The 15,079-nt window shown below is 50.0% G+C and overlaps 1 protein-coding gene across 3 annotated transcripts in view; it reads left to right on the top strand.

The window, feature by feature from the left end:
- Sez6l (seizure related 6 homolog like) overlaps positions 1 to 15,079 on the top strand; it is a 164,827-nt gene that overhangs the window by 133,596 nt on the left and 16,152 nt on the right. For all 3 annotated transcript variants that reach the window (XM_006984117.4, XM_006984116.4, XM_016002638.3), the window contains exons 10-12: positions 5,727 to 5,923; positions 9,252 to 9,446; positions 12,098 to 12,289. In XM_006984117.4, the coding sequence (XP_006984179.2) occupies positions 5,727 to 5,923; positions 9,252 to 9,446; positions 12,098 to 12,289 (584 nt within the window). The remainder of the gene's footprint in view (positions 1 to 5,726; positions 5,924 to 9,251; positions 9,447 to 12,097; positions 12,290 to 15,079) is intronic.

Genomic DNA, 15,079 nt, shown 5'->3' with positions numbered 1-15,079 from the left:
CGGTAGAGTGGGGTTCAGATAGGCAGCATGAGTGTTTTTCCCCTAATGTCTTCCTCAATCTCTTTTTATCAGAGACATAAAGTTCGTCCTAGAAGTTTTTCATTCCTTGAATAGGTTTATCCCTCGATATTTTTGAGGCTGTTGTGAATGGGAGTGTTTCCCGACTTCTTTCTCAAAGTCTTCGTTATCAGCATATAGGAAGGACTACTGATTTGTGTGTGTGGATTCTGTGCCCTGCCACTGTTCTAGAAGCTCTCTGGTGGAGTTTTGGGATCTTTTATGTAAAAATCATAACATCTAGAGGTAGGGATAATTTGACTTTTCCTATTTGTATCTCTTTGGTTTCCTCCTCTGGTCTTACTGCTCTGGTTGGTTCTTCAAGCACAACATTGGAAACAGCAGGGCTAGAGCACAGCCCTGCCTCCTTCCTGCTTTTAGTGGAATTGTTTAGAGATTTTTCTCCATTTAGGATGATGTTAGCAGGGGTTTGTCATATACAGTATTTATCTACTCTCTCCGGGACTTTATCGTGAAGGCATGTTGGGTTTTGTCAAAGTTCTTTTCTACATCCACTTAGATGATGGTGTGAGTTTTGTATTGAGCCCATTGGTATGATTTATTACATTTATTGGTTTATGTATGTTGAGCCATCCCTATATCTCTAGGACTAAGCCAACTTGATCATGGTGGATAATCTTTTATATATTTGGTTTGAAGATACTTTATTGAGGACTTTTGTATCTATGTTCATCAGGAATATTGGCCTGTAGTTCTATTTATTGTGTTTTTACCTATTTTTAGAATTAGAGTGATGGAAGGACTTTGGGGAGGGTACTCCTTCTGGTTTGTTTGTTTTTTAATAACTGAAGACACATTGCTTACAGATCCTCTTTGAACATCTGGTAAAATTCCACTGTGAATCTATCTGGGACTTGACTGTTTTTAGCCAGAAGGCTTTTCATCACTGTTTCTACCTCCTGTTACGGGTCTGTTTAAGTTGTTGATCTCTTCTTGACTTAACTTTGGTAGTTTGGATGAACGTAGAAATTCATCCATGTCTTGTAGATTTTCTAACTCAATGGAGTACGGGTTTTTACAGTATCCCCTCATAGTCATTTGGATTTCTTTGGTGTCTGTTGTAATGTTTCCCTGTCCATTTCTGATTCTGTTCGTCTGGGGTCTCTCTTGCTTGCTTGCTTTTGGTTAGTTGTTTCAAGTGTCTGTCAGCCTTGTCTTCTTTTAGATTCATTGATTCTTTATACTGTTTTCTTTGTTTCTGTTTCATTAATATTTCTGCTCTGATTTTTATTACTTATTACTATCTCTTGGATTTGGGTTTGGTTTGTTCCTGTTTTTACAAATTCTTGAGCAGCATCATGAAGTCATTTATTAGTGCTCATTCTGATTTTTTTTTTTAATGTAAGTGCTTGGAGCTAAAAACTTCCCTCCTAAGACTGTTTTCAGTGTGTCCCAGAGATTTTTGTCCTGTTGTGTTTTCATTTTCGTTTAATTCCAGGAAGTTTTAAATTTCTTTCTGGGTTTCTTCTTCAACCCATTCATCACTCAGTAACCTGTTTTTTAATCTCCGGTATTACTAGAGATTCCTTTGTTGTTAATTTTAATCTTTATAGCGTTGTGGTCAGACAGAATACACAGAGTTATTGCGGTTTCCCTCAATTTGTTAAGATTTGTTTTCTATCCCGTGATGTGGTCTATTTCAGAGAGGCTTCCATCACCTTCTGAGTAGAATGTACATTCTTCAGTGTCTATGTGGAATACTCTGTAGACAACTGTTGAGTCCACCTAATTATGATGTCATTTAATTCTGATGTTTCTCTGATGTCCTGTCCACTGGAGAAAGTGGGGTATTCATTACTTTTTATTAATTGATTAGTGAGTTGGAGCTAACCTGTCTCCTTAGGTCCAGTTGTTCACTTTCTATGACATTAAGTGTGTGGATGTTGAAGGTGATAATGTCTTCTTGGTTAACTCCCTTGGTAAAATGAAGTGTCCTTCTTTATCTCTTCTGATGTATTTCGGTTTGGATTCTATCTTGTAAGATGGTGATACCCGCTCACGTCCTGGTCCGATTTGTATGGCATACTTTTGTTCACGTTAAGGCGGTTCTAACCTTTGAGGGCGAGATAAGTTTCTTGTAGACGGGAGTGGATGGATTTTATTTCTTAATGCATTCGGCCAACCTGTGTCTTTTGATTAGGGAGTTGAGGCCGTTAATATTTAAAGTTATTATTGAAAGGTATATGAAGCTGGGTGTGGTGGCACACACCTTTAATTCTCTTACTATGGAGGCAGAGACAGATGATCTCTGTGAGCTCAAGGCCAGCCAGGGCTACACTGTGAGACCTTTCTCGTCCAAAGAAGAGGGGCTGGGAAGAAAGGTATGTGTTGGTGCTGCCTCTGTGTGTATGTGTGTGTGTGTGTGTTCATGTGTGTGTATATGTGTATGTGTGTATATGTATATGTGTTAGTCCTATTTTGTGTTTCAATAATTATATTTTTGTTTCTTTTCTATCTTATCTTGGATAAGCTTATTCCTCTGTTGAGTCTAAAGTATTGCTTCCAGTATTCCTTGTGGAGCAGGTTTAGTGGACATGACTTAGCCTGTTCATATCATTTTTGAAAAGATTTTTTCCCCTCCTTCAGCTATGTCAGATAGCTTTTCTAGGTAAAATAGCCTATGTTGGCATCTGTGATCATTCAGAACCTGAAGTACATTGCTTCAGGCCATTCTGGCTTTTAATGTTTCTATTGAGAAATCAGTTGTTTTTCTGGGTTTTTCCTTTATAGGTGACTTGCGACTTTTCTCTTGCAGTTTTTAATACCTTCTTTTTGTTCTGTATTTTCAGTGTTTAACTATGCTATGCTGTGGGGAGTTCCTTTTCTAGCCCTGTCTATTTGATGCTCTCTCTCTCTCTCTCTCTCTCTCTCTCTCTGTGTGTGTGTGTGTGTGTGTGTGTGTGTGTGTGTGTGTGTGTGTGTGTGTGTGTGTCTTTCCTTGGTTTGGGGAAGTTTTCTTCTATGATGTTGTTGAATATCTAGTCTATGCCATTGGCCTAGGATTCCTCTTCATCTATGTCTATAATTGCAAGATTTTGTCTTTTAATAGTGTCTTGAAGTTCCTGCGTAGTTCTTTTGAGTGTTTTCAAATTTGTCAATGTTCTTTGCCTAAGTCCCCTAATATCTCTACTTTATCTTCAAGTCCTGACATTTTCTGTCTTCTACTTGCTCCGTTCTACTTACAAAGCTTCCCACCACATTTTCTAATTAGGTGAATGAGTTTTTTGATTACCTCATTTCCTTCAGCTTGAGTCTCTCCATTATTTCTACCTCTTCATTCAGTTTGAGTTTCAGAGTCTCAATTGCCTTCATCATTTCACTTGGCTGTACGTTTGTGCTTTCTCGGACATCACATTCGTCGCTAATCTCTTCGTGTTCATTAAGCTGTGTGTCCCTTGAGATTCCTTGTGTTCTTGGATTAAATTTTATGATTATTCTTGTAAAGCCTGTGTCCTGCGGGGGGGGGGGCATCTAGGTAATTCTTATTGGAGAATGATTCTATGGTGTATGGGCATGGGGCGTGACCATGACATACTGTACTGGCCCTTCATATTTGTGTTTTTGTCATAAGACCTAGACTCACAGGCTTCCATTGGTTATATGTCTAATATGAGATTTTAGGTAGCTTCTACGGAGGGTAAGCTTGGTCTTGGGTTTGTTTGTATATTTTTGTTTTTGTTGTTTGTTTGTTTGTTTTTTCTATGGTTGCCCGAGTTTGGCTGCTTTCAACCAATCAGACCTGGGGAGTTGGTAGGCAATGCCTTCGGTTGCTCTGTGGTCATTTTGGTTGGAGGAATGGGGTGATTCCAACTGAGGAGTGACCGAGAAAGCAGTGGGCAAATGCTTCGATCTACTTAGGATTTGCTACCTGAGCTCTGCCAGGGAATGTGAGGGGGGCACGGTTGGGGTCTTGGGCACACACCCGGCTAAGCTGCCATACAAACTATGCAATAGGCTTCAAGTTTGGGGTGGAGAGGGCAGGCCAGGAACTCACCAGGCTGCCCTGGAGCACAGACGTACATCCCAGTCTAGGTCTGGAAGTCGGGTGTGCTGCAAGCTGGCTAGGGTCAACTGGACCAGTGCACAGGATGTGGGACCTGGGCTAAGTGTGAAGGCTGGATATGGCATGCACGGGCTAGCATCTAGTGACTCACCAGACTGGAGTGGAGCACAGGAAGTGGGACCAGGCTAGGTCTGGAGGTTGGACGTGGTGTCGGAGAATCAGTAAGCACCAGGGTCAGGCAGATTCAGCAGGCTAAGCTGGTCCACAGGATGTGCTACGGGGTCCAAGCCTGGAGGTTGGGAAGGACACAGGATGGGCTCAGCAGACTGCCCTGGTGCTCCAGATGTGAGACTCTGGCTAGGTCTGGTAGTTGAGGATAGTACAGGTGGGCTAGGGTCAGACAGACCCAGCAGGCTGGACAAGAGCACAGATGTGTGGCCCCTGCTAAGCCTCGAGGTTGGGCATGGTACAAGCAAGCTAGGGTGTGGCATTGTGCTCCCCCAAATATTGTGCATGCTAATAAACTTATCTGGGGTCAGAGACAGAGCAGCCACAATATTAAGCATAGAGAGGATAGGCAGTGGTAGCACACGCCTTTAATCCTAGCATTCCGGAGGCAGAAATCCCTCTGGATCTCTGTGAGTTCAAGGCCACTTTGGAAGCAGCCAGGCATGGTGACTCACGCCTTTATTCTCAGGGAGTGGTGGTAGAAAGCAGAAAGGTATATAAGGCGTGAGGACCAGGAACTAGAACCTTTTAGCTGATTAAGCTTCAGGCTTTTGAGCAGCAGTTCAGCTGAGAGCCATTGGGATGAGGACACAGAAGCTTCCAGTCTGAGGAAACAGGATCAGCTGAGAAGGTGGCCAGGTGAGGTTAGCTGTGGTTTGTTCTGTCTCTCTGACCTTCCAGTGTTCACCCCAATACTAGGGTAAGGCAGACATGGCAAGTTGGGCTTGGACCCGCCCTCTGCGTCATTAACCATCACTCCATCCTCGGTGTCAGTGGCAAGGCCTAGCCCTGCACTCAGATCTTTGCATCCCCCCTTAATAAGGGTCATGGTAGCAGGCTTGAGCACAGTTCCTGCATAAGGCACCCCACCTCACTGTTGCCGCACACAGTGGAGAACTCTGCTGATGGAGGGATCATAAGCAGCAGTTTGTTTTTCCCGCATGAACAGGCGGGCTGTGCTCAGCAGGGCCTGGAGAACAGCACCAGCTTCCGAAGACCTCACCACCTTTGCTCAGCATCTTCTGCATCAACGAGGGACAGACCCATGTCACATGCCCAGCATGTAGCCCCATGCCCGGCACAGCCCTGCACCACAGAACAGTGTTGTTCATGGGACAGGGAAGCCAGCCTGTCACTGTGCATGATTTGGCTTCAGTGAGACTCAGACAGGGAGAGCCATTTTGCAAAGTTCTCTTCCAGAACCCAGGCGTCTATAGGTCTGCCTGTCCTGTTGATGGGAGGGAGCAGTGTGTCCTGGTCCCATTTGCCATCTGGAGCACTTCATCCCTGCTTCCTAGCCAGGGCCTGACACATTGCATGTCTGAAGGAATCCTGTGTCCCTGAAAAGGTGACTTGGTGTTTACGCAGACAGACAGGAGCCTACAGTGATCCCCTCCTCTTCTCTCTGCCCATCAAGCCTGAACCTGAGCAACAGCGATATCCTGACCATCTACGATGGTGATGAGGTTGTACCCCATGTCCTGGGCCAGTACTTTGGCAACAGCAGCCCTCAGAAGCTGTACTCCTCCACGCCAGACCTCACCATCCAGTTCCACTCGGACCCCGCCGGCCTCATCTTTGGCAAGGGCCAGGGATTCATCATGAACTATATAGGTAGGTATTTCAACCCACCAACCTTGTTTGTGCTGGAGGCAGACTGCGCACGGTGGTTTCCTGTGGGTGCATCTGTGTGGATGCTCTGGGGCTGGCGGATCCCTCAGTGCGGTGGCATAGTTGTCCCTGGTGGTTTTAGGAGGACGGGCTCTCTAGTCATGAGGACCAGGGTTTACATCCTCGCACTGTTGTGGAGGGCTGTGTGGCCTTGTGCGAGTCAGTGAGCCACTCTGAGCAATGCTTCTCTCATGGGTAGAGTGGAAACGCTGAAAGAGTGGATGTGAGAACTTATTAAATGAGGCCTCGTAGCGCGAAGGCATGGTGTTTCCTGGGTTGTCGGCTGTGACCTCACTGCACGCTCCCGCTTCCCTCCATTTGCAACTTCTCACATCTCATCTGCTCCCTGTCCCCTGTCCTGCGGCCCGCTCTCCCTGAGGAGGCTCCTTCTTCTGAGTCACTGAACAGGGCAGCTCTGCCCAGCCTCCCTCACATGCTTCAGGCCTGGGCATACAGCAGAGTACATCTTCCTTGGTTCCCAGTGTGGCCTTGTCTGCCCCCATTACTCTTTCCAAGAGGCTAACGAAGGCATCCATCCTCCGAGTCCTGCTTCTTGGGTCCTTTTTCCTTCATTGTGTTACAAACATCTGGGAACATTGCTGCTGCTGCTCCTGAGTTCTTCTCGGGGGCACAGACTCCGAAGGAAGGGGTTCTGGTGGCTTGGCTCCCATCTATCTCCAGAGACTCCCTCTCCCTCCCGGCTGAAAGAGGAAGTCATCCTCAGCTTCCTCTATTCCCCTGGTGCCAGCGGCAACCTTCAGACCAGCATCTGCTGGATGGCAAAGCTCTGGCTCCGTCCAAGGCTGGTCAAGGTGACCCAGTGCTTGGCCAGTGCTCTTTGGCAATGTCTTAAAGTGTTCTTGTATGCTGAAATTGAAGCTGAGCATCCTGTGACAGTTCAGGACCGCCACATCCCGTCATGCATGTTACATGTCCAACCTAAGGGACAGTGGCCCTGCAGTGATGTGCTGAAGGCCAGAGGATTCCACTTGATTCAAAGGTCGCGATTGATTAGTGATGTCTGCCTGAACAAGAAATCAGGCTGGGTGGAGGTGGTGCACGCCTTTAATCCCAGCACTCAGGAGGCAGAGCCAGGCAGATCTCTGTGAGTTCGAAGCCAGCCTGGTCTACAGAGCAACATCCAGGACAGGCACCAAAACTATACAGAGAAACCCTGTCTTGAAAAAGCCAAAACGAAAAGAAAAGAAATGAAAAGAAAAAGAAAGAAGGAAGGAAGGAAGGAAGGAAGGAAGGAAGGAAGGAAGAAAGAAAGAAAGAAAGAAAGAAAGAAAGAGAGAGAAAGAAAGAGAGAGAAAGAAAAAGAAAGAGAGAGAGAAAGAAAGAAAGAAAGAAAAAGAGAGAGAAAGAAAGAAAGAGAGAGAGAGAGAGAAGAAGAAAGAAAGGAAAAAGAAAGAAAGAAAGAAAGAAAGAAAGCGCCTTTAATCCCAGCACTCGGGAGGCAGAGCCAGGCGGATCTCTGTGAGTTCGAGGCCAGCTTGGGCTACCAAGTGAGTTCCAGGAAAGGCGCAAAACTACAGAGAAACCCTGTCTCGAAAAACCAAAAAAAAAAAAAAAGAAAAGAAAGAAAGAAAGAAAGGAAGAAAAGAGAAAAAGAAAGAGAAATCAGCACATGTTTGATGCTTCTGGGAATTTCTTTTGCCCAAAGGTTGGTTGGACCCTGGTTCTAGCTTGACCATGAACCTGAAGTCATGATTTCAGATCCTTGGTGCCTGCTAAGGCCTTCACAGACCCAGAAGCGAATACACAGAGGGATCCAAACATGTTGCCAGGGCTATGTCCATGTTCATTAACCCTCGCGTTGCCTTGTGGGATAGACAGGTTGTGATGCTTGGCCTCACTCTGCAGAGGGTGCCAGTGAGGCTGAATGTGTATCAAACATGACTGAAGCTGGATGTCTTCCTTAACGGAGAAAAAAGGACCAGGCTGGGCTCTGGTGCAGTCAACAGAAATCCTAAGAGCCGGGCACAATGGCATATGCTTTTAATGCTAGTGCTCAGGAGACAGGCACACATGGGTGTCTGTGAGTTCAAGACCAGCCCGGTCTCTAGAGCAAGTTCCAGGCCAACCGAGACTGCATAGTGAGACCCCCCTTTTTTTTTTAAGGGGGGGATGGGGGAGAAAAAAGAAAAGACACTCTGGAAGCCCTGGGTTCCATCCCAGGGTGGTCCACAGCTGTGACCCAGCACTCAGGAAGATTAGAGGTTCAAGGTCACCTTCAGATGTACAGTGAGTTCAAAGCTGACACAGGCTACACGAGACTTTATGCAAGTAGAAGATGTGTGTGTGTGTGTGTGAGAGAGAGAGAGAGAGAGAGAGAGAGAGAGAGAGAGAGAGAGAGAGAGAGAGAGAGAGAGAGTGAGTTGTCTGACTCCCGGACGGGTCTCCTTGCTTGTAGAGTTAACAGGAGCCTCGAGGGACGGGCAGTTTGGTGCCTCCATGCTACCTGCTGGGGAAAGCAGAATCACCATTTTCCTGGTAGTGGCCTCTGAAAACTGAAACAGGGCAAGTGTAGATAACTCAGCCATGGCCACGAGGTAGAGACTGGTGCCAACGTGACTCCTGCCACTGAGGGGACAGGGCCCTCCACAGGGTGTGGCATGGTAGCTCCCACTGAGGGTCAGGCGAGCAGACCTTTCTGTCTGAAGGCATTTGGCCAGAGAAAGCCCTCAGCCCCTGCCCCATTTCTTCCTTTCCATCCGATATCTTCTAGCATGTGCAGCTGAGTCCCAAATCCAGCGATTGTCTGATTTCTCAAAGACCTAAAAATAGGGGCCCCTGCTCCCATCCAGGAGACTCTAGAAGCCCTTTCCCTGGCCCCTTCCTTCAGGCAGCCGGGAGAGGTCCTGTCTCCAAATAAAAGTGTGCTGAAATCCTGGGGAAGCCCCTTCTGGCTTCTCGGGGTGGCTTTCCTGACAGTCGGGGCCACTGCTGTCCCTAGAAGTATAGTAAACTGTTTTAGACCTGCTCACCATACACTCCCACACACAAAGACAGCAAAAGTTGGGTTTGGACCACCTCAGTGACAGGTCTGTAGGAAGGAGAGAGGATCCCACCATAGGGTGTCCCAGGTTGTGGCAAACGTTCTCCAGAAATCTGCCGTTTGAGCTGAAGAGTTTGCCCGTGGTGGCTTTCACGAGTGGTAAGCTGTTGTCCTGCTGTGAACTGATCCTCCACAGGCTACAGGATCCTCCCACAGTGCACCTGCCCCTAACTGCTTACCCAAACCTAAGGAAGATGTTTTGTTTTAAAGAGGTGTCACGGAACGACTCCTGCTCAGACTTGCCTGAGATCCAGAATGGCTGGAAAACCACTTCCCACACAGAGCTGGTCAGGGGAGCCCGGATCACATACCAGTGCGACCCCGGCTATGACATCGTGGGGAGCGACACCCTCACCTGCCAGTGGGACCTGAGTTGGAGCAGTGACCCCCCATTTTGTGAAAAAAGTAAGAGTCATTTTTTTTCTCTCTCTCTCCCTAAGTCAAACTGGGTGGAAAGTCCCTCCCAAAGACACACGTCACGTGGATTCAACCCTACCTGCTTCAGGTGGGAGCCGGCCTCCTTTCTCAAATGGTTTCACTGGAACCCCAGCTCTGTTCCCTACAGTCTAGTAGAAATGCAAATAAATGAAATATATTGGGCGGAGGGTGGCAGGGAGCAGTGGGGACCATGGCAAACGAGTGTGCCCAGCCTTGTGAAAGCAATGCTGAATCTTTAACATGTCTGTAGAGCCAAGCAGAGCACATCAAAGCCATCTTCCTCCAGTTCTGAGCTCCCTCCACAGGCAGCCAGCCTCCTTCCTGCTAACTCCGGGGTGCTGCCCCAGGAGTGCTCCCTGTCCTGACGGGGGAAGTGCTCCCTGTCCTGACGGGGGAAGTGCTCCCTGTCCTGACGGGGGGAAGTGCTCCCTGTCCTGACGGGGAGGGGGAGTGCTCCCTGTCCTGACGGGGGAAGTGCTCCCTGTCCTGACGGGGGAGTGCTCCCTGTCCTGACGGGGGGGGGAGTGCTCCCTGTCCTGACGGGGGGGGGGAAGTGCTCCCTGTCCTGACGGGGGAAGTGCTCCCTGTCCTGACAGGGGGACAGGGAAAGGAGGCGCTGCTAGCTTCTTGCTGACGCCCTACAGCCAGGGAAGGAGCCGAGCTTGGACGTGGCCTCTTCTCCTGGCCGGTTTCTTCCCCCACCTCCCGCATCAAACTCCCAGCTCCAACCCTGTGGCAGGGACCTCTAGGTGACAGTTTAATGTTCCTGTCCCACGAGATTGGAATCGGAACAGCTCGATGATGATGATGATGATGATGATGATGATGATGATGATGATAACAAGTGCTGGCAGAGGGTGAGGGAGATGGGGAAGGGACGGAGCAGGGACCGGGCCACCTAAGGGGAACGAGAGCAGCCAGGCAACACGGGAAGAGCCACCGAAGAGCCACGGTCAGCCAGTGCACATGTGTGATACCTGTGGCACCTGGAACGCTCAGATGGACCCAGGGAGGCAGGGAGGCAGGTGGACGGACAGATGGATGGATGGATGGGGTTTATAGATAGGGATGAGCCTGGTCTGTGCATAGGTAGATCCTGACATTTGCTATGTAGGTATCTCTCTACATCTCCCCATGTGTAGATGTCTGCTCATATGTGTTGGTAGATGAATGTGTGTGGATTCCTAGACATGGATATTTATGCAGGTAAGATGGAGTTATAGACCATGTGTTTAATATACAATGTGTATGATATGTATACAAGGTAACCAATGCATAACTCTGTATGTGGCATATGACTGTGTCTCTCTGTCTATATAAAGCTATATCTAGATGGCTGGATAGATGGACAGATACACAGACAGACAGGATAGATGGATAGATGGCTACATGGGTGGACAGATGGACAGAGGATTGGCAGATGGGTGGATAGACAGACAGCTGGTTTACAGGTGGAAATGACTGCAGAAGGGTATTCCACACGAAGGGATGCACGTGCGTAAACGGTCCGTTCTCAGGGTGGTGGGCGTTGTTCACATCACTCAGGTGTTCACTTCCTTCCTTGTTAATTAGTTTGCTGTTTCCCTTTTATGTGTATTGATTTTCTAATTAAAGTGCAATTGATGCTGGGTTTCCAGGGTCAGGCATCCCGGAGCAGGGACAACCCCGCTTTACTCCTCCCACTCTGGCCACTGCGAGGGATTTCATAGAGCAGATGCTCAAGCAGCCCTTCCCTTCCCACCACGCTCACCACACACACACCGTGCTCACCACACACACACACACACACACACACACACACACACACACACACACCGTCCTCACCACACACACTGTGCTCACCACACACACTGTGCTCACCACACACACACACTGTGCTCACCACACACACACACTGTGCTCACCACACACACACACTGCTCACCACACACACACACACACACACACTGTGCTCACCACACACACTGTGCTCACCACACACACACACACACACACACTGTGCTCACCACACACACACACACACACACACTGTGCTCACCACACACACTGTGCTCACAACATACACACACACACACTGTGCTCACCACACACACACACACACACTGTGCTCACCACACACACACACACACTGTGCTCACCACACACACACACACACACTGTGCTCACCACACACACACACACACACACCGTGCTCACACACACACTGTGCTCACCACACACATCCTGCTCACCCACACACATACACCCTGTTCACCCCCGACACACACACTATGCTCACCCTCCTCAGTGATGATCTTTACCTTAGATATAGGTTTGGGGCCTGGCGAAAACTTTGGGGTCACATTCAGGGATAAAATTCAGGTCTCTTCCCACCTGACCTGTTCTCCAGCCACCTCTGCGGAGCCGTGTGCTGTGTCCGCAACGGGTAAAGGGCTGACTGGAGGAACTTTCCGACCCGTGGCGTCCTGTGAGTCTTGGCAACCCGTGGCGTCCCGTGCACCCATGCGCTCCTCTCTCCACAGTTATGTACTGCACCGACCCCCTCTCTCCACAGTTATATACTGCACCGACCCCCTCTCTCCACAGTTATGTACTGTACCGACCCCCTCTCTCCACAGTTATGTACTGCACCGACCCTGGGGAGGTGGAGCACTCCACCCGCCTCATCTCCGACCCCGTGCTGCTGGTGGGCACCACCATCCAGTACACCTGCAGCCCCGGATTTGTGCTCGAAGGGAGCTCGCTTCTCACCTGCTACAGCCGCGAGACCGGGACACCCATCTGGACGTCTCGCCTGCCCCACTGTGTCTGTGAGTCCTGCGTCCAAACTGGGGTCATTGTTTCGGGCTTGCCTCTCCTGCCGCAGAGGAGGCCGGCCTGGGGGAGGCTTCACATTGCACGCTTGTGTTGTTACCACCACACACCACAGCCGTGGGCACTGCCGGCGCAACGGCTCTCGGGTGAACACGTCAGCCCTCTGCCCGGTTTCCCTTGCTTCTCTCTAGTTTCATGTTCTTCTTAACATGAGACACGGGGCTGGGGAGACTTGCTCTGCTAGCTTAAGGGCTGGAGTTTGAATCCCCGGCACCCACGCCGATGGAGGAGGCAGAGACAAGGGAGCCAGGCTGAGCTGGACTAGCAAAGCAGAACTCCCGGTTCAGAGAGAGATACCGCCCCAGGAGAGTGAGAAGTGGTACGGGGAGACACCCAACGTCAACATTGACCTCTGGCCTCGGTGCACACACACACACACACACACACACACACACACACACACACATACACACAGAGTCACGCACATGTATACCAACACACACGTGCATGCAAAAAGAGAGGGAGAGGGAGAGAGATCGAGGATAAGGAGAAGATTCTAAAGCCAGGCGTGGCGTGTGCCTGTCATCCCTTTGGGGAGCCTGAAGCAGGAGGACTAGGGGTTCTCAGCCAGGCTGAGCATCACGGGGAGACCCTATCTAAGAGATGGAGGAAAGGATGCGAGGTTCGGAGAGGCCTGGGCCGCCACCTACTTAACAGCGAGTTCAGTTGCAAGGCCAGGCTTCTGATGAGCCCCAGGAGTCCTGCCCACAGCAACTGCAGACCTAGACAGTGGGAAGCAGGGGAGTTGTGTGGCCAGAAGAGACGTCACAGGCCACTGAGGTTTAAAACAGCTGCGTTCCCAGCGCTCATGTCCTTGACCCCCTCTTCTGCCCTCCGATGGCCACACTCCTGACACCCTCTGATGGACACACAGAGGCGCACGCTTACACTTAAATTCAGTCGGCCACACAGAGACTTTGGAACAGTAGGCCGGGAGAAGGCCACTGAGGGGTGTGGGCAGTGAGGCCCCAGACAGCACCCCTGAGACTCAGGAGCCAAGGGGAGAACAGAACCCTGGCAGTAGACAGCTGGTGGCCTGGCTGCTCCTCCGGGGGAATACATTCTGTGACCTGTCAGCCAGGCCTGGCCCCCGATGACTGCAGCAGCAAGGAGGCCCACCAGCAGGCAGTCAAAGCCACTGGGAAACAAGGAGCCTGTCCCGGGGATGCTGCTCACTGGTGCTGGCTGCTGTGCCTTGCCTTGGGCGGTATACCCCTGCCTCAACTCCTCTGTTGCTGGAAGGAAAGAAACCCAAGGTGGGTCGCTTCTGATCGAGAAGAGAGAGAAAACGAAGTCCTAGAGGCCTTCCTCTCTCCTCGGCTTGTGACCAAAAGCCTTTATACATGTGTACTTACGCATACATGTGCAAACTAAGAACGCTGAGATCCACAGGCCTGTGTTATGATAACTAGACACTTGAGGCAGATTGATTTAGAAAGTAAAGGGGTTCATTGAGCCCCAGTCTGTAGGTCCTAGTCCGAGGGCAGTTGGTCTGATGTGCATCGTGGCCAGAGTTTGTAGTGAAGCCAAAAGCTGGGACCAGGGTCCCATCACCTTTAAAGGAATAGCCAGATGACGCTTGGGACTCCATTAGGTCTCATGCCGCACAGCACCAGCCTGGGGACAAGCCCTCAATACATGGACCTCTAAAGAACACGCAACATCTGAGAAGGGAGGGGGCAGCCTCCAGAGCCTAAAGCATGAGCTCTGGACTCTCCTGGTGACACCTGAGTGCTCAGAAGCACTGTTCTTGCGATCGAGGCTGCAGAGACCCCAGGTGAGAAGATGGGGAACGCTAACTCTCTCCAAAGACACTCCCCAGGCCACCGAAACCTGGAGCCTCCCCCCACCAGGGCCAGTGTTCCTGGAAATCTCCGTGTCAGGTGCAGGGCTGAGTAGTACCAGCTTCCCTGACACCCATGCTAATGAGCTTGCAAGTCACAGGAGGTGTCAGGACACTAGAGAACCATGGGGAACAGGGAAGGGATGGTGCAGCTTCACTGGGGGAGGGGAGAGGGAAAGTTCCTTCTCATGATTGCCTGGGTGGGGGCAGGGAGAGGATGAAAACTGAATTGAACCAGCTTGAGGGCCAAAGTATCACCAGACTCCGATGATAGCTCGGCCACTTCCTCCTTGTGGGACGCTTGACAAATGAGTTGCCTGGGCCTCAGTTTACTTGTCTATAAAATGTCAGTGCCGCGAGCCATTGACTGGTGGAGGCAAACCCCCCACCACCACCACCGAGCCTGTCCACACTACCTGATGGCTGAGTAGCTGTGTCAGGTGACCTGATGGTCACCAGCTAAGCAGGGACAGTCAGATCTGTGTCTCCGGGTCACCGGACGACCCCATATAAAGAAAAGATTTCTGAACCATCTGTGGTGGTTGGTGTACGCCGATAATCTCAGCACTACTGAGGCAGGGGATGGCAAGTTCAAGGCCATCCTGAGCGGCATAGTAGCAAGACCCTGTCTCCAAACCAAGCTGGCTGCAGGATGTTGCCGTGAGATAGCACAGGTGTTGTGGTCTTGACTCCCCGGGACCTTGGAGACTTAGGATGGCTGCCATCTATCCAAAATGAACATCCACGTACTTCAGACGTGAACTAAGTGACAAATTAACCCATGGACCATCCTGCGATTTCACCTCTTCCCTGTGGCCCCAACTAGATTTGCAGTCACCGAGACACACCTCTGGACATGCTCCTGCAGTTTCCAGAGAGAAGA

The sequence above is a fragment of the Peromyscus maniculatus genome, chromosome 23 (genome assembly GCF_049852395.1).
Source record: "Peromyscus maniculatus bairdii isolate BWxNUB_F1_BW_parent chromosome 23, HU_Pman_BW_mat_3.1, whole genome shotgun sequence".
Classification (NCBI taxonomy): Eukaryota; Metazoa; Chordata; class Mammalia; order Rodentia; family Cricetidae; genus Peromyscus; species Peromyscus maniculatus.
This window is presented reverse-complemented; position numbering and strand designations above follow the sequence as displayed.